General features: G+C 50.8%; 12 protein-coding genes across 12 annotated transcripts; 9 read left to right on the plus strand and 3 right to left on the minus strand.

The window, feature by feature from the left end:
- The first annotated feature begins 554 nt into the window (after window positions 1-554).
- On the plus strand, window positions 555-1,810 carry ASPBRDRAFT_38034 (mitochondrial 54S ribosomal protein mL54). Its single transcript, XM_067623859.1, has 2 exons — window positions 555-1,192; window positions 1,263-1,810. The coding sequence occupies exons 1-2, from the start codon at window positions 715-717 to the stop codon at window positions 1,511-1,513; spliced, it is 729 nt and encodes a 242-aa protein (XP_067482972.1). The 5' UTR covers window positions 555-714; the 3' UTR covers window positions 1,514-1,810.
- Window positions 1,811-3,229: 1,419 nt separating this feature from the next.
- On the plus strand, window positions 3,230-5,552 carry ASPBRDRAFT_116592 (putative phosphoinositide-specific phospholipase C; the record flags this gene model as incomplete). The annotated part of the gene is made up of 4 exons (XM_067616997.1): window positions 3,230-3,622; window positions 3,827-4,673; window positions 4,739-5,336; window positions 5,387-5,552. The coding sequence occupies 4 exons, from the start codon at window positions 3,230-3,232 to the stop codon at window positions 5,550-5,552; spliced, it is 2,004 nt and encodes a 667-aa protein (XP_067482973.1).
- A 556-nt stretch (window positions 5,553-6,108) lies between these two features.
- ASPBRDRAFT_168932 (Zn(II)2Cys6 transcription factor domain-containing protein) lies at window positions 6,109-8,375 on the plus strand (the record flags this gene model as incomplete). Its single annotated transcript, XM_067619651.1, has 5 exons — window positions 6,109-6,408; window positions 6,482-6,714; window positions 6,771-7,211; window positions 7,264-7,636; window positions 7,684-8,375. The coding sequence occupies exons 1-5, from the start codon at window positions 6,231-6,233 to the stop codon at window positions 8,373-8,375; spliced, it is 1,917 nt and encodes a 638-aa protein (XP_067482974.1). The 5' UTR covers window positions 6,109-6,230.
- A 4-nt stretch (window positions 8,376-8,379) lies between these two features.
- On the minus strand, window positions 8,380-10,330 carry ASPBRDRAFT_168935 (putative C6 transcription factor; the record flags this gene model as incomplete). Its single annotated transcript, XM_067619652.1, has 4 exons — window positions 10,173-10,330; window positions 9,578-10,104; window positions 9,154-9,526; window positions 8,380-9,077 (listed from the first exon to the last, which is right to left on the minus strand). The coding sequence occupies exons 2-4, from the start codon at window positions 10,058-10,060 to the stop codon at window positions 8,380-8,382; spliced, it is 1,554 nt and encodes a 517-aa protein (XP_067482975.1). The 5' UTR covers window positions 10,061-10,104; window positions 10,173-10,330.
- Window positions 10,331-11,125: 795 nt separating this feature from the next.
- ASPBRDRAFT_38042 (uncharacterized protein) lies at window positions 11,126-13,624 on the plus strand. The gene is made up of 9 exons (XM_067623860.1): window positions 11,126-11,463; window positions 11,537-11,736; window positions 11,811-12,001; window positions 12,066-12,150; window positions 12,208-12,401; window positions 12,448-12,489; window positions 12,540-12,596; window positions 12,644-13,028; window positions 13,081-13,624. The coding sequence occupies exons 1-9, from the start codon at window positions 11,379-11,381 to the stop codon at window positions 13,420-13,422; spliced, it is 1,581 nt and encodes a 526-aa protein (XP_067482976.1). The 5' UTR covers window positions 11,126-11,378; the 3' UTR covers window positions 13,423-13,624.
- A 2,412-nt stretch (window positions 13,625-16,036) lies between these two features.
- ASPBRDRAFT_51445 (uncharacterized protein) lies at window positions 16,037-16,979 on the plus strand (the record flags this gene model as incomplete). Its single annotated transcript, XM_067626724.1, has 3 exons — window positions 16,037-16,132; window positions 16,646-16,757; window positions 16,816-16,979. The coding sequence occupies 3 exons, from the start codon at window positions 16,037-16,039 to the stop codon at window positions 16,977-16,979; spliced, it is 372 nt and encodes a 123-aa protein (XP_067482977.1).
- ASPBRDRAFT_663418 (uncharacterized protein) lies at window positions 16,670-17,584 on the plus strand. Its single transcript, XM_067628704.1, has 3 exons — window positions 16,670-17,173; window positions 17,230-17,319; window positions 17,403-17,584. Exons 1-3 carry the CDS (start codon window positions 17,168-17,170, stop codon window positions 17,553-17,555), a joined length of 249 nt encoding a protein of 82 aa, XP_067482978.1. The 5' UTR covers window positions 16,670-17,167; the 3' UTR covers window positions 17,556-17,584.
- Window positions 17,585-17,967: 383 nt separating this feature from the next.
- Window positions 17,968-18,783, plus strand: ASPBRDRAFT_51446 (putative dephospho-CoA kinase; the record flags this gene model as incomplete). Its single annotated transcript, XM_067626725.1, has 1 exon — window positions 17,968-18,783. One exon carries the CDS (start codon window positions 17,968-17,970, stop codon window positions 18,781-18,783), a length of 816 nt encoding a protein of 271 aa, XP_067482979.1.
- Window positions 18,784-18,968: 185 nt separating this feature from the next.
- Window positions 18,969-19,942, plus strand: ASPBRDRAFT_380846 (uncharacterized protein). Its single transcript, XM_067623867.1, has 3 exons — window positions 18,969-19,095; window positions 19,156-19,394; window positions 19,442-19,942. Exons 2-3 carry the CDS (start codon window positions 19,184-19,186, stop codon window positions 19,849-19,851), a joined length of 621 nt encoding a protein of 206 aa, XP_067482980.1. The 5' UTR covers window positions 18,969-19,095; window positions 19,156-19,183; the 3' UTR covers window positions 19,852-19,942.
- Window positions 19,941-20,767, minus strand: ASPBRDRAFT_191940 (uncharacterized protein; the record flags this gene model as incomplete). The annotated part of the gene is made up of 3 exons (XM_067620423.1): window positions 19,941-20,108; window positions 20,245-20,628; window positions 20,699-20,767. 3 exons carry the CDS (start codon window positions 20,765-20,767, stop codon window positions 19,941-19,943), a joined length of 621 nt encoding a protein of 206 aa, XP_067482981.1.
- Window positions 20,768-20,837: 70 nt separating this feature from the next.
- Window positions 20,838-21,874, plus strand: ASPBRDRAFT_51449 (zinc-finger domain-containing protein; the record flags this gene model as incomplete). The annotated part of the gene is made up of 3 exons (XM_067626727.1): window positions 20,838-21,416; window positions 21,528-21,695; window positions 21,746-21,874. The coding sequence occupies 3 exons, from the start codon at window positions 20,838-20,840 to the stop codon at window positions 21,872-21,874; spliced, it is 876 nt and encodes a 291-aa protein (XP_067482982.1).
- Window positions 21,875-22,096: 222 nt separating this feature from the next.
- Window positions 22,097-24,166, minus strand: ASPBRDRAFT_71848 (uncharacterized protein; the record flags this gene model as incomplete). The annotated part of the gene is made up of 5 exons (XM_067629146.1): window positions 23,600-24,166; window positions 23,211-23,538; window positions 23,072-23,162; window positions 22,326-22,618; window positions 22,097-22,255 (listed from the first exon to the last, which is right to left on the minus strand). Exons 1-5 carry the CDS (start codon window positions 24,040-24,042, stop codon window positions 22,097-22,099), a joined length of 1,314 nt encoding a protein of 437 aa, XP_067482983.1. The 5' UTR covers window positions 24,043-24,166.
- Between the last annotated feature and the right edge of the window lie 67 nt (window positions 24,167-24,233).

Genomic DNA, 24,233 nt, shown 5'->3' on the forward strand with positions numbered 1-24,233 from the left:
TGAACAGGTGCAATAGCGAAAACTATGGAAGGCATCGACGATGGGCCGAAACAAAGCTGGTAATGCTTTCCATTCTAAAAAGCTTGTAACACTTTTTCTTTCCGGACCGTGCTCGAGTGCGTCTTCCGGTACACCTCGAAGCCACATGATGCTTTGTTCTTCTTGTGACTCGTAGTATCATCATGCGAGCAATATGATGTTAAGGGAACTCGAAGTACAACACACTCTCAAATAGACCATGTGAGTTTTACTTGAGGCCAGACAATTTCTGAATTGGAAGTTCGAAGACAGTCTCAATCTGGTTGTCTCTCACCATGTACGTTGGATATCACATGACCTTGCACTCGTGACCGAAGCCTGTGCAGTTGCATCTGTGATACCCTTTCATTCAGGTGTCCGCCTCAATAATATTGTTAATCGTATGCCCTGTACCTATCTCTTATAGGCATTCCTAGTGAACGACAGGGACAGAAGAGAGTATAGACATGACTAATCTGGGGAATGCGGTTGCACAACGAAACCACGTGACTTCACCTCCGGCTTGGCATCAAATTCCCGCCGCAGTTTTCTCGACAATTGCTCCGCGTCGGCCATCATATCCTAATCACCAGCACCACGCTGATTGCAAAGCTAGCTGGAACTTGAGCGCGGTAGTCATTTAATTCTTCTCAATTATACCCTTGTTTTTGTATACGCCAAACAAGCCACGCCATAATGATCTGCCAACGGTGCCGAACCGGTATCTTGTCCCGGCTACAGCAGCCCCAGGCCGTTACGCTGTCTATTCCGTCACGCGCACGCCAGTTCCCTATTCAGCGAAGCCAATTCCGCTACTACAGTGATGGAAAGCCTTCCGTATCGGCCACACCCCCTCCGCCCAACCCTCGTCAGCCTGCCGGTGCCGATATCACGATCCCGTCGGCCGTGTCGTCCGCCACCCCTGGCGTGTCCCAACCATTGAGCACCCCGGAGGGCGTTCACGCCGATGTCAACCCCGAGAAGCCCAAGAAGCCCGCTGTGGAACGTCCCCCGAGCTCCTGCGCTGCTGGCCAGAAGATGAACGGACTCAACTACTTCAAGAACAAGCCCGACGTTGTGGCCTTGGAGGATGCGGAATACCCCGAATGGCTGTGGTCGTTGTTGGACGACTCCAAGAAGAACAAGACCGCACAGGGCGGTGTTGACCCCAGCAGTATGGAACCCGTATTTGATAGAGTAGTGTCACTTTCGCGTGATGGCCCGCTAATACTGGTTTCCTCTAGCTTTGAACAAGAAGCAGCGCAAGCGCTACGAGAAGAAGATGGCTGCCCGTGCCGCGACTCTTCCCCCCCAGATCCCGATCCACCACCACGCGACCGATATTACCCCTGCTGCATACAACGCCGACGCTGTGCCCGCGGATCTGCTCGAAGCTGCTGCCGAGAGTCTCGACAAGCGTACCGAAATCAGACGGAGTGCCAGAGAGGCGCGGAGAAAGGGTATCCGCGAGGACAACTTCTTGCGCGGTCTTTAAATGTTATACGGCAATTTGTGAGCCGCTTGTGGGGAGGTCTTTGCTGGATGGGTTGCGACATGCTAGCTGTGTACAGTGGTGGTTGACGGGTGTAGAAATTCTTTTGTGGGATATGTTCAATGTATTCTATGCGACTTGTACTCATATTGATTCACCAGATCAGGCGCTGAATGGACTCTTACTTCGACATTGAGACTTACTTTTAGGCCGTCTATCAAATCGGTTCCGCCATTTTCAGCTTCCGCGAAGCCTAGCTTGTCAGCAGAGTCGCGTACGAATTCATCGCCTTATATGTCTCCACACCTGACCACAAGTAAGATCACAATGACGGTCCCTGAAGCATGCCCCCAAATCCGTTACAGAGTTGTAGAACGAGCTTTGTAAGAAGCTACCGAAAGCGAACAGAACAAAGTCTATCTGGTGCTAGGATCGAGTCTCGATCGAAGATGTACCTCCATTGCTGTCCAACTAGACGCCATATATCATTTGTGGTCTACTGTTAGCGCTCTGACATGAACCAAAGGTGGTTGCCGGCAATCGAGAGAGAGCCCGGGAAACTCAACGGCGGTTGAGCCACATAGCAGCCAGCCGGAGTAGTGTGTAACAGACAGATTCAGAAGTTAGGGACTGACCGGAGAAGGCAATCTAGTTGTAAGGGTCAGATGGTGGATGAAATTGTATGTGCTATCTGTGTCTGTATCCGTGGAGTGAATCGGTCGCGTATGTTGCAGTTGCAGCTTATTCGGAAGCGGGGTGGGGGAATTGATCTCAGCCTTATGGACTGTGGAGATCTCAAGATGCGCCCGTTGTTTAGATCCGATCTTGTCAAGACCCCTTTTCAATCGATCCTCTCATCATGTTGATTGTTTGGACAAACGGTGAAGTCGAAGATATTTGTTACTCAGCCCGGACGGAATAGAAACCTCTGGTACCTGAGGCAAGATGCTGATGACATCACCGACCCATGGATTGGAGATCGCATGGCTGTGTCTTCCGGCGTGACGCAGCTTAGCTTTCTTCGCTGCCCAGCTCGAGTTGCGCTCGGCTAAGGTTGCCTTGATTCCTTCTGACAGATGTCCACAGCAATGGCGAGGATAGAATGATCTGGTGTCTTGCATTGCGTTCATTCCTCATTGACAAGAAGACCTGTCCCGCAGTGGACTCACTCACCTTTCTAGCAACTCGTCACTAGGGACTAGCTATCCAGTGTGGCTGAGAACCACTGAATCTGCAAAAGCCAGGATCGATCTCAGCTTCCCACTCTCCTCCACCAGCGCAGCAGCCTATGAAGTGTTGCAGATGATACAGTCACCGCCAAAGACCCCGTCAAAGTGTCCACGCGGATGTGGAGCAGGTAAAACTCAGCGGATAACGAGACAACACGTTTGTTCCACTTGTCCTTCTTTCCTTCCACTTCGTTACTCTTCATCATCATCACTGCTATCTACTTAGACTGTGTCTAACTCTTGATATTTGCTCCTACTTAGACTCCCTCCCCACCAATTATCGGCCTATCCCGAGGACAACTGGAATTGTTCTCCGAACCCCCTGAGCCCGTGTCCAGCCGGTGTCGATCATCAGGCCCCTCCATAATCATCAGCCCCCCACCACGTGTAACTTGGCTAGTCAACACATCTTTGCTGTCCTCTGCCCAAATAGACTGTTATTGTCACTCGATTTTGTCTCTGAAGCACATACCTTGTTATCATGGCAACTATGGACGAACTCACTGCCCAGACGAGTCGCATCACCATGGACTCTTCACTGTCCAATGCGCAGAAGATAACCCTTCCGTTTGCGCCCTCGATGCTCGGCTACATAGACAAGATCTATAGCTCGTTGACCTCGATGAACCAGCCGAACTTCTTGACTGATATCCAACGTGAACCAAAGGGCCAGGGGTCTATTACCAGAGAGCACCCAGCTCCACTGGCTACCATAGCTGCTTTTTACGACTACTTGGCAAGTCCAGAGGCTTCTGCAATGCGCGCTGCTACTCAGATGGACCTCACAGCGCCCATTACGGACTATTTCATCTCCACCAGTCACAATACCTACTTGACTGGGAACCAGCTGTACAGTGAATCGAAAGCAAGTGCTTATACAAATGTATGTTCCTAATGAAATTGGCCACTATCCACTTGGGAAGCGTTAGTGTTGCTGGGGTGTGGTGCAGTATGACTGTCATTGCTTGTCTACCCGAATAGATCTTGCAACAAGCTTGCTCAGGTCTCGTGCACTGTTGTAATCAACGCACCCGTTGATGCACTTCTACGTTCAAAGGTTAATGGTAACAGCGCTGATGTATCTCAGGTCCTACTTAGTGGGTGCAGATCTGTTGAGATTGATGTTTGGGATGGAAAAGCGGAGGGTGAGAGCTCTCAAGAAACTGGCGAGAGCAGTGCCACTAGCAACAGCAACCCGAGCTCAGATGATGAGAAGATTAGCTCCTGTAAACCCCGTCGCGGATCCAAGAGGGAAAAGTTGAAAAAGATGACTGAGAACCATCGTCATCTACGCGCCCTCTCTCAGGAGGTGGGCAAACTGGAAGGCTTCCTAGGGCATCACAAGCCATCAACAAGCAGCGGAAGCTCTAACGAAAGTAAGACGGCCGGTAGCACGATTCCGGTGCCTGGTAAACCAGAGCCGCGCGTGTTGCATGGCCACACGCTTACTAGGGAGACAAGCTTTCGCGAAGTCTGCTATGCCATTCGAGACAGTGCGTTCGTTGCAAACGATCTCCCCGTCATTGTGAGTCTGGAGGTCCATGCCTGCCTGGAACAGCAGCAGACGATGGTTGAGATCATGGAAGAAGCATGGAAGGGAATGCTGGTCGAGGTCACACCTGAACTTGAAGCCGGGACGGTTCCGCCGCCACCTCTAGCGGATCTGAAGAGAAAGATCCTGATCAAGGTGAAGCATGTCGAATCCGTAGATGAAGGTGGGGACCGCGAGGCAAAGGAGAAGGCGGTTTATACCCAGCACATGGAAGCCTTGAAGCAACAGAAGAGTCCATCGAGTTCGGACGATGCTTCCAAGGTTCCCGAGACTCCGGAGACTTCTAGCCCAGCCCAACACAAACCGTCCAAGATCTTGCAGGCGCTCAGTAAACTGGCCGTGTTCACAAAGGGGTTTCACTTTAACAATTTTGCACAGCCAGGTATGTTGTAGAGCGCAAGCAATATTTCCATATCCGAATGGACTGCATCGCTGACTGTACAACAGAGGCCAAAGTTCCGAGCCATGTGTTCTCGTTATCCGAGAAGGCCGTGCGTGAAGCACATGCCACCGACGGAGAGGCCTTGTTCGAGCACAACCGGCACTTCTTCATGCGAGTCTATCCCAATGGCCTGCGCGTCGACTCCTCCAACATGGACCCGACCTTCTTCTGGCGGCGTGGTGCTCAGATGGTCGCTTTGAACTGGCAATACTTTGACAAAGCGATGATGCTCAATGCAGGAATGTTCGCAGGGGAACAAGGCTGGGTGCTCAAGCCCCGAGGATATCGCAGCTCTGATGCACAGCCCGGAATTATTGAGCCTCGCCGACTGGATCTGACGATTGAGATTCTTGCCGGCCAGAACATTCCACTGCCCGCCGGCCACACCAACGAGAACAAATTCTATCCCTTTGTGACATGTATCCTACATGTGGAAACGCCGGACGACAACTTCGCAGCAGCAGCGGCCGACGACTCGGATTCCGAAAAGACCGGATATAAGCATACCACGCAGAGCGTCACCGGAGTGAACCCCGATTTTGGCGGGCAGAAGATGGAATTTGCGACCGTGTCGGGCTTCCTTGATGAATTGACATTTGTTCGGTGAGTCACATCCCCTACATCAAGCCAGCTGCATTGCTAAACGCACACAGATTCAAAGTAAAGGACAACGAATGGATGCGCAACGCGCTGGCCGCATGGGCGTGCATTCGACTAGATCGACTCCAAGAGGGTTATCGGATCATTCACCTGAATGATGCTACTGGAGCGCCAACAGACGGCGCTCTCCTCGTCCATATCACCAAGAAATACAGCTGAGACGACTACTTTGAGTGATCCAATCTCGTTCATATTTGAGCGTGTTTCATTGTGCGTTAGCAGTGTCTACGCGGTATATAGCCAGAGTTAGAGGCAGGATTGCAGTTCTTTCTTCCGTGTATTTAGATTTTCAAGATGAGACAAGATTTCTAGACTGAAATATATCCCATTTGAGATGGTGATTTGACACTTATATTTCAAAATAAACCATCAAGGCTAGAGAAGAGTAACTCATTGTAACCAAGAGCAATCAACAACACGGAAAAATAAATTAATCCCTCCTTACAGTACAAAATAACCCTCAGACCCCTAACACTCAGACATTCAGACACTCAGACACTAACCTTAAATTCCTCCCTCAGGCTGAAATCTCCCCCGCCAAGACCAAATTCTCCCAAGAAAATCCGGGGTAAAAAGGAGAAAGAAAATCTACTAATCTGAAATAGGCAACTCTACGCGCTTCCCATCCGAGAGACTAGAGAGTAAGTATTTACCCCGCGCTTGCGGTTCCCGTTCCCGGATTCGGGCGGTAGCCATCATTATCATCATCATCGTCGTCGTGGTCTGTGTTTCTAACAAACAAACAAACATATCATTATTGTCACGGATACGTGGCGGGAGGTTATCTTATCTCTACACAACCTTTCTTTATTATTCTATTTATTGTTGTATCATGTTATGATGGCTGGATCTTCTTCTTCTTCTTCAATTGATGGGAATGATAGGAGGAACAGCAATAACAACACCAATGACAACGAGGAAACACTAGCAGAAAGGCGACCTCACGATGAAAAACCTACAAAGTTCACTCGTTGTCGGACGGGGTGTTTGCGGTGTAGGACTCGGAGGAGGAAATGTATGCCTCTTTCTTCCCTACATATATTCATTGTGGTGAATGGTGGATGGGATTGTGTTAACATGGATTATAGGCGACGAAACGAAACCCCGATGTCGGAATTGTATCGAGAAGAACCTTGTTTGTCGGTACGGAGTGCAGGTAACGTTTCTGCCAAAGAATACGTTCACGGTTGCGGAGGGGGAGTTGTGTACGAGTACGAATACAAATACAAATACGAAGTCGGTTGAGGATGGGAATGGAAATGAGGAGAGGGTTGCGAAGAGACAGGAACGGTCGAGGAAGGGGAGGTGGAAGTGGGTCAAGGTTTGTGGGATAGATGGTTGTTTTCATGTTTGTTATTGCTGACGAGTTACTATCAGTTTGTGAATGAGGATCCTACTCTTGGTGGGGATGATATTGTAGACGAGGATAGTATAAGCGATGGTGGCAGGGCCTCTGGAGATGAGACTGTTATGGCTCCATCTAGGATAGGTTCTGAGGCTGAGACTGGTGACGGTGGCCTGGACCCTTCATTGGTTGGCAATGGTGCCTTTAGCGATAGGGACAAATCTGCGGTACACGGGCTTCTTGCATTAGGGACAGGCGATGGTGTCGATATCTATAGGGCGGCAAATACAGGAGGTGAGAAGAATACTGAGGTTTTCTCGCAAGAGTTGATGGCTAGGACTCCTGCCGTGCTGAAGCACACTCCTGGGTTTGTGGGTTCTCCTGAGGGGCTTTCAAGCATAAATGCCAATTCTATGACAGATACGGCAAAGGTGAAGCTGTTATGCCATTATAGGTACCATGTAGCACCATGGGTAAGTACATAGTACCTCGGTTTAGTGGCGTTGAGGCTAACGTTGCTTGCAGCTTGATATATGCGATCTCACTCATCCATTCGGAATTACTGCTGTTCAGATGGCTCTCAGCTCCGAGCCGCTCATGAACGCTCTGCTGGAGCTCTCCAGTGCTAGCATTATCCAGGATATGGGACATCAGCAAATGTCTCGCTTTAGCAGTATAAACCAGTGGAACAGTCGGCCGTGGTCGGACTCCAGCTCCACGTTCACTATTGAGGATGCCCTGACAGCGGTGCTTGAAGAGACAAGATGTCTTGTTGCCGATATTGCTCATACTTGGAAGAACATGCAAAATCTCAGGACACGGAAGCTTGAGATATTGGCTCACGAAGCACTGGATCCAGGGATTGCATCATCTATCTACTGGATGTTCTTCCGCTTAGGTTCGTCAAGTAGCCCACGCATTGGATGTTCCGTTCTGACTAGACAGACTTGAGTGCGGCGCTCGCAAACGACAGGCCAATTCAGATACAACTTCCGATGTCGCCGTTACCTAGCTTACCGATCTTGTCGAGCATAGAGGAAGTCCGAGAAAGGACTCGAGCGTATACTCATGTCCTCCTCTGGCTGTTGGGTAAAGCTTTGATGGTATATCACCAGCAGACCAGCCCCGACCGATATGCAGCACCACCGCAGCTACTGGATAGCTGGCTGGACGTATTCGAGGGGATTGAGCAGTGGTACCATCTGCGCCCACACGAATTCCAACCAATGGTGGACTTGGGTGTTGACGATCAACTCCTCCAGGCCGAAAGTGGCTTTCCGCTGCTGCTCTTCGCAAACGGGATGGGTGCCTTCTGCAATCAGTTGTACCATACTGCCATGCTACTGTTGCTGCAATGTAAACCACGCACGGCACTGTTGGGCTTGCAATCGATAACTCTGTCGCCCCTGTGGCATTCGCAGCGTATCTGTGGCATCGCACTGAATAATGACCGCCGGGAATCCTGGGACCCCTGTCTGCTAGCCTCATTCCTTGTGGCTGCCAGAAGAATGACACATGAATCTCAGCAACAGGAGATCTTGGGAGGCTTTGAGCGGGTGCGCTCGATCACCGGTTGGGATGTGGATGGGTATTTGACGCAGCTTCAAGACGATTGGTCTTTCCTGGATGGTTTCTAGCAACTCATGTTCCTCGCATTCCAGAACAACCCCAGGCAACCTCCAGATCCCGAATCCGCCAACACGTTCCCCAGCCGGTCTCGGCCTCGATACTTTGGATCAGCCTGATGATCTCTTCATGCTCCGAGGGGTGACTGAAAAGCTGTCCGGCAATCCACAGTGGTTGGATGGAGTTGTTTAAGCATCCCTGGTGTGGGTTCGCCAGAGAAATTCCACATATTCGGCGGGCATGCCATAGAGGAAACAAAGTCGGCGATCGGGGAAGCCGGATATCCTTGGGCATCATCTTCAGCAACAGTATGCATGCAGTATGATACAGTTGGTTTGACGAAATAGCCGCCCAGTGGACGAACAGAATATGCGGAAAAGGCTTGCGGTTGACGGTCTGCACCGGAAGAAGCTCGCTAGGACGCTCGGAAAACCAGCATTGTAGGTCATTCCAGAGGCTGAGCCATCGCGTGCGGAACCTGCCCGGAGTGCATCCATTATCTTCACCAAGTTCCACAAACTTTGTACGGTCTGACACGAGCTCGGTTGCTTTCACGCACAAGTACACGGCATAATTTGCATGCATATCTGGCGACTTGACACTCTGGAAAAGCTGATGGGCATCTTCTGTCTGATAGCCTTCTGGAAGCCATTTCGAGGGATGTAGAAGAGTGGTCTGTGTGCCATCTGAGATCAGCGCACCGCATAGATCTGCTCAGTCAGCAGATTGGCACATGCAGGAAAAGGAGATTTGAATTGAAAAAAGGGATAGAACGCAGCCTAGACTCACCCATTCTAGCATAGCACCAAAACACTGCCTGTAGAATACCCTGACTGAAGCCATGGATACCAAATGCATCGAACAACGCCGCGCAACCTTCGAGGTGGCGACGCCAATCTTGAGCACGAGCAGACATCATTTCCAAGCAACAGAGGAGCACACATGCCGCTACAATTTTCGGGTCACGCAGTTGAAGAAGCGGACTCAGTCGTCTGATGGCCTCTTGGTACAATTCGAGGCTGTCAAACCAATTCCGAACTCCATTCTTGCGTTCGATTTGACGAGCAGAAATGGCAAGCATGGCGTATGAGAGAGCTGGAAATGAGCGAGCCAGCACGGGAACTTGTTGGCGAAAGGTGCACTGAGAGTCGAACATGTCCAGCTAGCATTATTTAGTCACTATTCCATCATAATATAGATATGAGAAACATACCCAAGGCGCGACCTCCGCCACATAATTTTTCAGATATTCAATCCGCCTCCTACTCGACAGAGAAGACTGCAAGAGCTCCCCTCTCCGTTCCGGCTGGTGTGTTTTCGAGTGTGAAAATTGTTCGGGCACTTCAAACCTCCCCACGGCATCTGGGCTAGATACTCGTGTCGGAGCAGTCGAGTTGGCGAGAGAAAAGAGGATGCATCGGAGCTCTTCCTGCGACGCTAGGTAACCTGGATCCTGCGAGAAGCCATCTTGGGTCCAGCTAGCGGCTGCTGGGGACTGGAAGGGGTCACTGTTGATCGCCAATGTCGGGGAGTTATGCTGATCTGTATAGTAATCTGCTAGACGATAAGGACTCTGCAGTTGGTCCCATGTCGGCGATTCGGTACTGCTGTCTGCAGTTACTGGCTCGGGTTGCTCAAGTAGGGAACTGATGCGCGCACGTTTTCGGGGTGGTTCACCGAACGTGGACTCATCCATGCCGATGGTGGCTGAACTGAATGCAATATTCGAGACAATCAATACTAGAGTGTAAATAGCGTGAGCAAGCGGTGTTTACAGAGCGATGGAAGGTTTATGATGTTTCACTTACTGAGATGGATGGTCGCGTCAACCAGTCAGTCAGATGCTTTTGATGAGGTCCAACCTCCATCGGGTCACCAAAGCTAACACTCAAGGTGATCTGAGCAATAAAGCCCCTCTGATCCTTTCAAAGCGTGTCAAAGTGGCAATCAGGCCAGGAGAAAGAAAGTATCGGCAGAAGCAAAGAGCGACAGCCGAAGCGCAGCTCCACATGGTGTCCAAAAGGGGTTTAGCGGGATGCGGGGTAGCATCTGAAGATGAAGGTGAGAAGACTTCTGGATAGACAAGACTAACATTCTTACATTCAAGTATATGAAATAGAGATCTGGGGTAGAATGTCTGAATACACATAGTATCGGACGCAGTCAATTGCATGACACTTGCACTGAAACATGACGGATTAGTGACCGAGCAGACAGAGCAGGTTTAATGCCATAACCTATACATAACAATTGTAGTAAGCACTCGTAAAGTGAAAGCTAATAGCCTGGAGTACCAGCATAATATAGAAACAAGCCTTGAGCACGTGCAGATATCCATATTCCAACATTGCGGACGGTGGCTCAACCTACCAAATATAAACCAAGACTAAATAAAGGCTTCAGTACTATGAAAATATGCTTAACTCATGCTTCTTTCACATCCTGCTAGTTCTAGTAGTAGCAGCCACTTCGACCCAATGCCTTGTATATCTCTGCCACATATAGCCCATTAGTATACCACAGACCACCCCCAATGACGTCTACAAGTCTACGGAGTACAATCCTCCCCCAATTCCAGTAGTTTCATCCTCGGCAACCCCCAAAACCTTCACCTTCAGACGGCACGGCAGCACCCGACCTCCGCATACAGTCTAGCGTCCCCAACAATCCGGGGTAATCATTGGCACGACCTTCCGTTCTGGGTAACTTGACCCAAGGATAGGAGGATCCAACAACATGATCGATGACGAGGGTGTCTTTTCCCGGGGTGACGATCTTACAAGCCATCTCGGGGTGGTAGGAGTACCGAAAGTCTACCTTTGGGATCTAGATGGTTGATTTTATCCCGTAGATTGGGGTGGTCAGTTACGGGGTTTATCCGATGTCACACACATCCTAGTTACCACCTCGATTGGCATACATATATAGTGATGCATCGTCCCAGATATTGAACTCTATCTCAAGAAAATTATACTACTACTAAACCAACTTCTATAGAATACTAGTGGAATAAAATGCCAAAATTCAACCTCTTCGGCACCGGCTTCGTTCTCCAAGCTGCAATATGGGCTGCTTGTGGGATGGCATTTATTCTCTTCGGTATATACCCATCCCATCCATTACCCTCTCTAACCCCCAGATAAACTAATAAACTAATTCTAATATGATGTAGGCTACGACCAAGGCGTCTTCTCCGGAATCGTCGAAAACGACGACTTTCTCGAAACCATGAACCACCCGAACGACAGTCTCGAAGGGATCATCGTGTCCATCTACAATCTGGGGTGTTTTGCCGGCTGTATCGTCAATTTCCTCTTGGGGGATTGGTTGGGACGACGGAGGGCTATGTGGTTTGCTATGGTTTGGGTTATTGTATGTACCCCTTTTTTACCATCCTCTTCTGTTTTGTAAACAGGAGTTGTATGCTGATATGGATATCTGCTCAGATCGGAGCAACTCTTCAATGCTCCGCATTCTCCGTCCCTCATCTCATGGTCGGACGATTCGTCACGGGCATCGGGACGGGCGTGGAGACGTCCACGGTACCCATGTATCAGGCGGAATTGTGTGAGGCGAGTAAACGGGGGAAATTGGTGTGTAGTGAGCCGTTGTTGGTGGGGGTGGGGATTGTTATTAGGTATGTTTCTTCCTTTCTTCTTTATTTCATCTTATTGTTATCTGTTGGTATGCTGACTATGTAGCTACTTTTTTGACTATGGGATGAGCTATGTGGGTGGTCAGATCGCTTGGAGATTGCCGATTGCGTGTCAGATGATTTTCGCCTTCGTAAGTATATTTCCATTTATATTATCAGAGCTCTGGCTAATACAGGTATCTATCTAGGTGGTCATTGTTTTGGTGTTTGGGTTGCCCGAATCACCCAGGTACTGCTACAAGGAAGGTCGCAATGAGGAAGCACTGCAGATCTTGAGCGATGTGTATGGACGTCCAAAGGATGACCCGAAGATTCTGGCAGAGCAGGAGGAGATCCTCGAGGCGATTTCGGTGGAGACGAAATATGGAGAGTACAAGTGGAGGTATGTGCCGTCATCCGCTATTTTTCTTGCAAGCTGACGAGATCAGGAATGTCTTCAAGCGGGATGAGGTTTCCACGGGCCACAGAGTGTAAGTTAGCATCTTAACTGTCACGCGAATCATCTCTGATAATTGTGCAGTCTTCTCGCATACGGCATGCAATTTATGAACCAGATGGGTGGTATCAACATGGTCGTGTATGTTGCCTAGACTCACCTTGAGCCAGCCGTTGCTAATGAATTAGATACTACATCCCCACCGTGCTCAACACCAACGTCGGCCTAGACAAGAACCTCTCCAACCTTCTCGGCGGTTGCGTCCAGATCATGTTCGTTGTCGGCAGCATCTTCCCCACCTTCTTCGTGGATCGCGTCGGTCGCAGAGCGCCCATGATCTGGGGATCCTTCGGCTTGGGCATCTGCATGATGATGGTGTCCATCCTGCTCAGTTTCAAGGGTCACGCCAACGAGCATGCCACCTCATCCGCTGCCGTCGCCTTCTTCTTCGTATACATGCTCATCTTTGGCGCATCAGTCAACTGTATCCCCTGGTGCTACGTCCCGGAGATCTTACCCCTCCATGCGCGCGCCAAAGGAACGGCCGTGGGTATCTCGTCGAACTGGATCTGGGTAAGTTTGCGACTAATCCCAACGTCTTCTTCACTACTAACAAGCATGGCAGAACTTCTTCGTCGTAATGATCACGCCCATCATCATCAATCGCCTCCAATGGAAAGCCTACCTCATCTTCATGTGCTTGAACTTCGCCTTCGTCCCACTCATCTATTTCTGCTACCCCGAAACCGCCAAGTTGACGCTCGAGGAGATCGACTACCTGTTCACCACCCCGGGAAAGAACCCCGTGCAAATGTCCAAAGAGCTTGTGAAAGAGCGCAAGCAACACGGCCGAGTACCCGGCCAGCGACTAACAAGGCACATGGACGAGACTGGTTCAGAGAAACTAGAGAAAAAGCAGGACAGTGTTGTCGCTGGGGTATCAGACGAGCAAGTCGAGCAGGTCTAGGGAAGGAAGAGGAAGTCAGGAGCGAAGAGGCAGGGAGTATGAGAAAATAATTCGCGCGTCCGGTTGTATGATCAATGTACATGAATGAATGTATGTATGTATGTATGGCGCCTGCATACATAAGGTGGTGGGAAGCTACAGGAGAATCAGAATCATAGCGCTGTGCTGGCCACGGCTGTTTTCAAGGGGTACCCAGTATGAGGCAATTTCTAGCAGGGAGCAAGTAAGCAGCACTTCATGTGGTGGTTGGAAAAAGAAAAAAAAAAAAAAAACAATGGTTCGCAATGCAATGCGCCCGCGCGGTAAACAGCAGACGCGAACCCTCCAATGAAGTAAGTGGGATTTAGATCAACTTCCAAGACCGCTGCAAAAGGCTTGTTGTACACCGAAGTCCAATGGCATCGCGTAAGCAATGACCGTATCACCTTGCGCGCCGGGAAAGATTCAAGATTTCACTCTGATTGTCTTCCAGACCAACCCGGTCAGTCAGCGAGGACCCTGGGACTCCGTGCAGGGTATCACCAGTATCCAGTCGGAGAATGCAAAACGTTGAGCAGATTTCCGACCATCCTGGACCTTGTGGCGAGCTGGCGAAGGTTCTGAGACCGCCCGAACCCCCATGCAAGCCGAAAGGAGCTTACATATGCACATACCTGGGCCCCACGCTTTTTTTCTTCTCATTGAAAAGTAAATGCGGTTCTGAGTGATATGTATGTACATACCCAGGACGCGCCGTATGCAAGATGCATTGGCTGGAGAGTTTATCAATCTGAACAATTATACTACGGAGTATATACATGAGGGATATCGGGGACCATCATCGCCTAGAGTGGATACACGCGCAGTGCAGACTTTTTGCTGAAGCCCAGAATGCGTCAATTTTCTTTTACCTGCGTTATCGGTGTGGGAAGGAGATACGGTGAGAACTATGCGAGGCCAACGATGGCAGCCTAACTGTACAATCTCTGGCATGATGGCGCGGCCGGGACAGAATTAGTTTGACAAATCTGACTCCTGCTTGATGGATGGATAGAAACTGGGAATGGGACAAGCAAACAAAGCGGAGGGGAGGAGGAAAAAAGAAGATGGTGAGATTGAGAAAATGGTTGGTGGGGATGCAGATGGAGAGAGAGAACCGAACAGAGTTCACTCGTAAAGCCCGTAAATAGCATCCATATCCAGACAGATACGGAGTAGATAGTTACTACTATTATCTTCCTTAGATTAGCCGTCGTTGTTTGACAGGAGCGGGTCTCTCCCTCCCCCATATCTACTGGGTGTGACATGTCACATTCGATGAATATCACACTGCTGGTTTAGTGTCCATTTACGATGTTCGGGGAAGACTACCGGTCTAGCGTGACCGGCAGTTTGGCGCTAGACTGGTAGTCTTTGTCCGGGCCACTTCGAAGCCCCGAAAGAAGGCAAAGGAGTGGGATGAACTGGCCCGGAGGTGAAAGGATTAGTGTGACTGTACTCCGTACCAGGTGCATGGCTGCCGTGGCTGCTTCAAAGAATAATAAAAAATAAAAAAATAAAAATAAAAAACAGGGTCGACGAGGAGGACAAACAGCGGAGAATAATCTCACCCAATCAGCCCTCCTCATCCGCTTATTCGGCCCATCAAGCGAGGTCAGGGGCTCCACAGCTTATATGTATCCAATTTCTGCCTGCGAATCACCGGCCATATGTCGGTCTGAGCTTCCTGGCCAAGACATGAGTGATAGACTGATCAACGTCTGGAGATGGATGGGAAATCCACCGAACTGTGATAGAGTTGCTGCGTTTACCTGTTCCCCCCCGGTCGACTTGAAACCGACCAGCTGTGTCGGGATGTGGCCACAACCCCGATGTAGATTGGAATAGAACCATTGCGAAAATCAGGCAAAAAGAAACATATCAAAAATAAAAATAGAATAAAATAATCTATACATAACATGCATGCAAATGAAAAACGACTCATAGAGAGTTGAAGCAAAGGCGAGTACCCAGGGTAGCCCTTGCACGTTGCATTCGCAGCGCTGGTACGGAGGTCTCCGTACATTTAAATGAATAATGAATAAACCACCCCAATCACCGGTATAGATCTGTGCAGAAGACAGGGAAATGACTGATCGGGCTTGATCATTGGCGCATCGGCGGTCCATCCCTCCCGTAAGTAGCGTGCATACTCCGATAGCAGATGAAAGGTGGACAGGCAGACAGAAAGCAGTGAACAAATGGCTTCATATGCAGCTATAGGTTGGAATTGCACTTGCTACACCATGTGTTTCCATTTTATCAAGCGGACTGCCCGAAAATGGCATGTAGAACAGCCTCTGACTCGCAGGGGAGGGTGGGCGACTCGTACAGCCGCACTCTCCAAGTGGACTAGAGTGTCACTGATCAGATCTTAGTCGGACAGCCTCCTTGGGCTATTCGGGGTTCTAGTCACGTCATTGGTTGGGCCATGAGTGAACGATAAATTTCCAATCTCTGCGCCAACAACCTGCGGCTGATTTGAGTACGACACCATGCACCAAGACGAAATTCTTGCATGGGTAATTAGCAGACGCCCGTTTGAGAGCTGGCCGCACATAGCACATAAGATTAGAATATGCATAGTAAGAAGACAATGTGGCTGTTGGGAACGCCGTGGTTTGTGCAGATCGAAGATTGCGTCCTGAAGCCCGCCATATGCGCGAGACGGGCTGCAGCCGGCGCTAACTCGGTAGCGTACTCCCATCGAGCATCAATTTAGATTGAGTGTGACCTATACATTGTTAGCATCAGATGGTCAAATTTCAAGTTGACCTTTGCGCTGCGAGTCCCCCCTACGAATGCTCTAACTCAAGGGGGATGGTGACAATTGCGATGGATGGAGATTGATCCTCCCGCCCTCTCCAACACCAGTCATATCCATTTGCTCTTTTGGCCATAGGACATCCAGCAAGGGCCCGGTTACCGAGAACCCCGTCGTAGCTTGCATAAAACGGTCTGTTGTATGCATCTCCAATGCTGAGTGGTAGTTTCGGGGATTTGTGGGAATTTCTCTGTCACCTTTTTTTTTCCCTGTCCCACTCCCCTTTCCCACCCCCCTGCTCTGCTGCTATAGTTCACGTCTCTCTTTCCTTTTTCCTTTATCGCTCACATCTCAGCCCTTGTGGCATGCATCATTCACCTTCCCACAAGACCTAGACGATTTTCGGTATAGCCCAACACGTATCTATCACACAAAGGCAAGGAGGAGCTGAAACCCTCCCTGGTTGAGGTTCCCCTTAGCTGGGACCCCCAGATGCAAGTCATCGACGGGAAGATCCGAGTCATCCGAATAATTGTTACGCCGGACATGACATGTTGCCTAAACCAGGGTCCATGTATGATTGATCTTTGGATGCATTGAGTCCGGGCCAGGTCGTGTCTCCAATCAATCGGTCCAGGCTAAGGTGAAGATCTCCCGATGGCAACATAGGTCGCCTGCCCCAAGAGGCGTAATGGGGGTGGAGGGGGGAGGGGGGGACACAAACAAGTCCAGTTTGGCTATATATAGGTGGGATGCTCGGGACCGACGAGATTAAGTTCATAGAGTGGGAAAAAAAAGTGTGCCCCATAGCAGGTGAACTCTGTCGAAGTCCGAATTCTATTAATCCTCTGAATATCCGTCAATTGATTGTTCTACTTCACATCACAATCGAACGTCTGGCCGAGAGCTTCATACACTCTAGTATTCACATTGTTGTGTTGATCTTATTGTGAAGCCGTCACCATGCCTGTGAGTTCCTTCATGTTTTCGCTTAGCCATTGCGACCGATATTAATGATGTTTCAGATGCCTGGAATCAAGTGTCCCCAATGTCTCAACGAAGGGACTGATGTTTGGGTTATCCCCGGCAAGAATTGCCACAAGTGTGGTACCGCAGTTGGTTGATTGGGCGGCCAGGTGAGATGGATTCGATAGATATACTCTTGGGCGCCATACTAACTTAACACCGATGGTGGCAGTGTGCTAGAAACCGCTTCAACTCTGCTCAGGAGCAGGACACAATCCGACTCCTGAGGATGGTGAAAAAAAGGACCGGAAACTCTTCGCATCCTTCCAGAAATTATTCGAATTACCTCCGACTGTTATTCATGTCCTGCGATTACCTGTTGTGATTTCCATACTGAAGCGAGGCAGACGGCAGGATCGGCTAGAAGGGAAGTGGAAAGTGGAAAGTGACAGGTACAATATCCCAAGCCTGGAGGTGAGAGAGGGCTCCCTGCCGTGGGATCGCGATTTCGATTTTGTTGGGAAACGAGAGGAAAAAATTACCTTCCTGTATAATATTTACGATAGACTTACCTTTAGACACGAAATAATTCTGACGCATTGAACGTTCATCAAAGAGCAGACAGAAACAATCGCTTGAATCGAAAGTAGATCCAGCGGATAACTAACTAATCTTGGCCTCGGTCCAAGTTGCAGCTCTCCCCGCAGATCACAGCAACTTCTCCAACTCCATCCTGTCACACACACACACATCTCACTTTCCACCAAACACCAGTTACACGATACGAAACAGCTACAATGCTCATAATAGGCCTCACCGGCTCCATCGCGACCGGCAAATCCACCGTCTCCTCCATCCTCTCCTCCGCGCCCTACTCCCTCCCCATCGTCGATACCGACCTGATCGCCCGCAAAGTCGTCGAGCCCGGCACCCCAGGCTACAAAGCCATCGTGAACTACTTTGGTCCAACCACCCCAGATCTCCTCCTCCCAGCATCCAATCCCAATGATACAACCAATCGCCCCCTCAACCGCCCCGCACTAGGCCGTCGCGTCTTCGGCACCACCGAAGCCCGCAAGCGTGACCGCGCCATCCTCAACAAGATCGTGCACCCGGCGGTACGGCGCGAGGTGTACAAAGCACTGCTATACTACTATGTGCGCGGTCACTGGGCGGTGGTCCTAGATGTGCCGCTGCTGTTTGAGAGCGGGATGGATCTGCTGTGCGGGACGGTGATGGTGGTGGGGGTTTCGGATCCGACGGTGCAGATGGAGAGGTTGCGGAAGAGGGATGCGCATCTTTCGGCGGAGGATGCGGAGAATCGAGTGAGGAGTCAGGGGGATGTCAAGGGGAAGGTGGAGAGGGCGGAGTATCGCGGAGTGAAGTCGGCGAGGGGCGTGGTGGTGTGGAATGATGGTGACAAGGGGGAGTTGGAGGCAGAGGTGCAGAGGGCTATGAGGGTGGTGAGGAAGAGTACGCCGCAGTGGTGGGCTTGGATGTTGTGGTTGGTGCCCCCGGTGGGTGCTGCGGTTGCAATGTGGAATTTGGGGGTGAATTTCTGGCTAAAGAGAGGGTGGGAGAAGAGGGAGAGGGAGGTGAAGGCGAAGCTGTAGATAGCTGTGTCTATGGCTGTAGGGGTTAGTGGGTGTGAAATGGTGTGCAGGTGCTGGCTGTAAGCCGTATTGTTCGTCTTAATGAGATTACATGCTGGATTGATTAGTCGTCTGGAACAGCTGCTGGTGACTGCCCATCGAGGTATAGCTGGTTCTCGGCGTCCAGTCCCACGCTCACATCATGAACAATTTCACCGGGGCGAATTCTCCTTCACATCTACTCAATGCACAGACGGCTTCATCTGAATGAACATCTGTCTTTGTGAATCCTGATACAGATCTTTACGTGATAGCGCATATTGTGTGAAGAGGGTATGTATGAGTGTGTTGAAGTATCTGGAAGTGAATACTGACAAGTAGTAACTCGATCAGGTACCTATCTAAAGAACACGGGCATAGCATGTGCTTCTGGATGGACGAAATGGAATACTGGGTGGAAGTGACCGAGCGAGGCCCTATGCTATACCGCAAGCGAGAGCAGCGTGCAGATAGCTCAACGCTTCCTCCCAACGTTCACCACCAAGGACATGTGCCAATCCACTCGGATGAACAGTATACCACCCATCAGACCCGTCATCAGGGATACAACACTGGGGACAGCCCACAGAAGCGTGGTATGTAATGCAGTTATTAGAGGTGACCGGGCTGACCGAAGCAGTTTTCCTAGTTCCAAAAAGTGAGCTCTTAGAGCTGGGCAAAGAAGCGTGGCTCGAGCGCCGCAGAAAACACGAGCAGCTCAAGGAATCTTGCAGACAACTGAAGGAGCGCCAAGAAAGAGATGAAGAGTATCGTCGAGCTCAGTGTCAGCCAAGAGAGACTACCTCATACCACCACACGGACGAGCCTGCTCTCCGTAGGTCAGCGCATTCTGCCAGACTGTACGGTCCTACTGTCGACAGAGTAGAACCCAGAATGGAAGCGGTCAACGACTATAGATCACAAGACAGATATCCTGGCAGAAGTCAATGGTATGGCTCAGCGCCGAACAATGGTATCAACGCCCATCCGTCTTCAACTTCACCCATGGGCTACCACGCTCAAGCGAGGTCTGGCGGGGGCTATTGGTAAGGCAATAGTCGTGTCATCTTCTGGCGAGCGAGGCGCGGAGAAATACTTCCTCCGTTCCTGGAGGTACGTCGGCTATCAAGTGTATTATCTTATTTATGTTTGCGCTTCTTCTGTTTCTTGTCATCGCCCATTGTGGCATGTCTTCCGCCAGAGATGCTTGTAAGTTGTGACAGTTTCACGCGATGCGGCTTGTTGCTTTCCTTTTTGATCATCGCATCAACATCATCGTCATCTTCAGACTCGGCTTCGGTCCCGGCCTACAGAACGTCAGTAAACTGTCAACATGTATACGTATTGTGAGACATTGCCCGAGTAGACCAAAAGAGAGTTCTCTCTTGACTACTGGTGTAGCTCTAATGTGCGTTCCAACATGTACCAGGTGAGGAAACGTACCGCAGTCTTCTTCTTTCGCTTAAAGTTTCCATATGCCTGCCGGCCACCCACAGCGATGTCATCGTCGTCCGCATCCAGCGATCCGTCCGCGACGATGAACGGCGGCGGCGCATACTGAGCGACTGGCTCCGTCCCATAGTCAAGCACCCACTCTGTGTCACCCGAATCTTGAGCCTGACGGGCAAGAGCTTCTTTGCGCTTCTCCTCCTCCTCAGCAAGGGCCGCTGTAATCGCCTCGAGATCCGACTTGGGTGTGCTGACGGGGCTTTCGGGGCCGGTGGACAGTCTCTGTCGTTTCGGAGGAGTAGAGACCTTGGAGTCGTCGGTAGATGCGGGCTGAGAGGTCTCACGGGCAGCGTTTGTGGCAGCAGCACGTTGCATAAACTACGACATTAGTTCATTATGCTCGAAACGGAAAAAGAAAATAAAATTGTTGTGATGGTGCAAGACAAACCTTCATCGTCAGAAGTCGCGAAGACATGGTCTTCTCTGGCTTGGAGCCAGAGCTAGGTGAGCCCCGCATGATGAATACAGTAAAAGAGTATGCAAGTCTAAACACGTCAAAAACAAGCGAAAATTGAGGTCATACAGAAATGAAGAACGACAGCCAGCAGAATCGCCGTGATTGCAAAGCCGAAATTCCCAAGCGGCAGAATCCCACCGCATCGGCCTCAGGAGCGCCGCCGATTGGCCGGCCGCTCAAGCGCAGCAGCTCCCGCAAACTGGAAACCTCATCCAACTCTCCAACCCGAGTGTTTTCGACCTCACCTCCGCTTCATCCGCCAGTCACTCTCGCGTCCCATTTCGGACACCAATTGCCCAGCATGTTGCCCTGCTTCCGCAGCCGGGTTGCGACCCTCTCTTCCACCTTCGCTCCCCGATTCGCCGCCCGGGCCAGCTACTCGACCACCGTTCCTCGTCTCTCCGAGAACTTCATCCCTGCCAACGATCCGACCCCGGCTGCCGCTAAGCCGAATGTCTCTGGCACCAATGCTACTCCTGTTGACGCCATGGGCGGCCGCGATGCTCCTCTTCAGGAGGAACCCGAGGCGGGCGAGCGCCTCCGTCACCTCCAGGCTCCCAACCGGGCTACCACCTGGGCTGCCAGCCAGCAGCCGAAGGAGAAGGCCATGGTTGGTCCTCGCTTCGAGCAGACGATAATGGAGATGCAGGTGCGTGCCAATTCTTTCCCGCTCGGTTCCGGGTCAATTGGTTTCTTGGAAGCGGGAATACACTTGATCGGGACTATATCGACATAGGACACACGTGCTGACATATTCTAGCCCCAACCCTTGGCTGCCATTGAGCTCATCCACAGACAGCCCGTTCGCTGGACGAAAAAGCGCGTCGTCAGCTGTGACGGTGGTGGCGGTCCCCTGGGCCACCCCAAGGTCTTCATCAACACTGACAAGCCCGAGATTGCTACCTGCGGCTACTGCGGTCTTCCCTTTGTATGTTTGTCTTGGAGTGGTTGCCAACGATGCGTGCTAATGATATACAGGCCCACGAACAGCACCGTGCCTACCTCAAGTCCCTCCCCGCCACCAGCTACCCCCTCGAGCCTACCGGTGATGCGGCCGAGGTGAACGAGAGCCAGCGTGTGACCGAGGGCGGGTTCGAGCAGCGGTAAAGATTGATTTTCTAGGCGTTGACGATGTTTTGTTTTTATCCTTTAGCCATACGGCTGTTGTACAGATGTACCAGATCAATGAAGTCGTTAGATCGAATCCCCAGTTTCTAGGATATACTCTGATACTCCACACGTACGCCATCCACTCTACACCACACAGACATATCTACTCTACAATCACAACCTCACGCCCTCAACTCCACCACCATGACTACCACAAAGTCAAGCCTTCTCACCCTGAATCGTAGCAACCACCTTCCGAGAATGTCTCATGGCCCTAAACTCCAAGTACCAAATACCCTGCCACGTACCCGTAGCCAAGCGACCATTCGAGATGGGAATCGTAACCGAAGCGCCAATCAACGCGGACTTGATATGAGCCTGAAACCATTATCAGTTGACTCCCAGCCTCTCCATGAAATATTATCAATTGAAAGAGGGGTTAACGAACCGGCATATCATCCTCCCCCTCCGCGGAATGTCTATAAAGGTTCCCCTTCTTATCGTACGGAGCAATCCGATCCAGCGCATCGCTCATATCGGCGCGCACATCATCGTCCCAGTTCTCGTTCAGGGACAGCGCACAGCTGGTGTGCTGCACGAACAGGTTCAGCATCCCGACCTTGTAGTTCTTGATCTCGGGGAGTTGCTCTAGCACGTGGTCCGTGATGAGGTAGCTGCCGCGGGAGCGTGCCGGGAGGGTGAAGGATTTTTGGTACCAGGACATTTTGTCGATGAATATTTCTGTGCTTTGGGTGTGGTTGTTTGGAGAGGGGTGGTTCTGGGGGTGAAGGTGTTAGCTAGCTATCTTTGTGTGTGCGCGTGTGGTTTTGGTTGCGGGGTTTGCAAAGGTAGTGGGTGGTGGTGGGGTTGTTTGGGGGAGGTGAGAGGGAGGTGGTGTAGATGGGAGGATTGTCTCAGGTATATTGTATAATATTGGGGACGACGTACAGTTATTTTGTGGGAGGCAGAATAAATTGTTGGATGAAGTTGTGTTGTTGTTGGAGTAAGGATTGAATTTCTGGTGGGGAATCACATCGACGTCATTTTCAGGTTCCCGATGCGATGTTGATTATTTATCGCTGCAACACTACAGGCTCATTCAGCACAACTATTATTCCATCAATTGATTTGGCTACGATATATATCTAATCGCTAAATTTATACAGCTGGATGACTACGGCGCAGAGCATACACTCTCCTGCACATATGGCGGGTTACTCGTCGCTGACCCCCAATCCGTACTGTTGAAGGCTTTTCCAGCCGCGGTCGAGTTATCCGATCGGATCTGCTGGAGTCAGCTACTATACGTGATGACTGGGGCTGCTAAACGTACATAGTACTTTGGTTCGACAAAGTGCCACCAGTCGTTGCTGCGGAATGCATTATCCAGTGACTGGCTGAGCGGATCGAGCCAGGTAGTATCGACGGTGTCGAAATGTGCATGCTTGGACCAAGACACATACACCTTTGGATGGTCATTGTTCTTGACACCATCGGGCTGTCGTGCGTCTCCGGCGGCAATTTGATCTGTGGTCAGCGTGCTGTGGATGCTGCCCCAGGCGAGATTATGGTAGCCGCTGTGGGCTGAAAGGAGCGCACGAGAAGGTTGCCAGGTGTTGTTTGCATTTCTCGAATGGATGATGATGACTCGTTCCCAGTCGCTGGTCGAGAAAGTCAGACTGACTGTTCAGAGAAGCTGAGCTATTTACACAGTGATCTTACTAGTCATGGCCTGTGTCAATCAGATCCAGTACCTCGGCTCCATCCTTCTCATAGAACAGGTTATACACCACCCGGACATCGGTCTCGTTGCACCGCTTGAACGTGTAGTAAATGGGAAATGCAGGTCCTGGGTTCCCTGTTGCTACGCCGGGCTTGCGACACCCACAACCCACATCGGGATACTCGCACTGTGGTGCAGCGGGTGTCTTGTGAGCCGCGTCGTATATATCCGACGATGTCGGTGAGCCTCCGAAAGCCCAGGTCGGATAACAGGGAGGCTGGTCTACAGCCTCGCCGAAGAACCAGAGAGGCGCATAGCGGGTAGCGAGCTCGACAGCGTCCTGGTTGAGGAAGTTGTTCATCTCATCGTCGGATATCTGTGTGACGGCTGCCGCCGGTGCGGCGAGCAGAGCCAGGACGGTATATTTGCTTTTTAGCCACATCGTGCTGTTTGCCTGACAGGCAGGCTTACTCTGGGGAGTATCTATCCAGCTATCGCGACATCTTATACTTCATGTTCGCATGCTATGTGGCTACGGCTGGCTGACCCCGCCCTGCATTCCAGGTCTCGCGGATGATCTGTGCCTACCTGACAGCCCGGAGTGACCGATGAGACGGCATCGTGCCGGAGTTC

This window comes from Aspergillus brasiliensis (genome assembly GCF_001889945.1).
Source record: "Aspergillus brasiliensis CBS 101740 unplaced genomic scaffold ASPBRscaffold_2, whole genome shotgun sequence".
NCBI lineage: Eukaryota > Fungi > Ascomycota > Eurotiomycetes > Eurotiales > Aspergillaceae > Aspergillus > Aspergillus brasiliensis.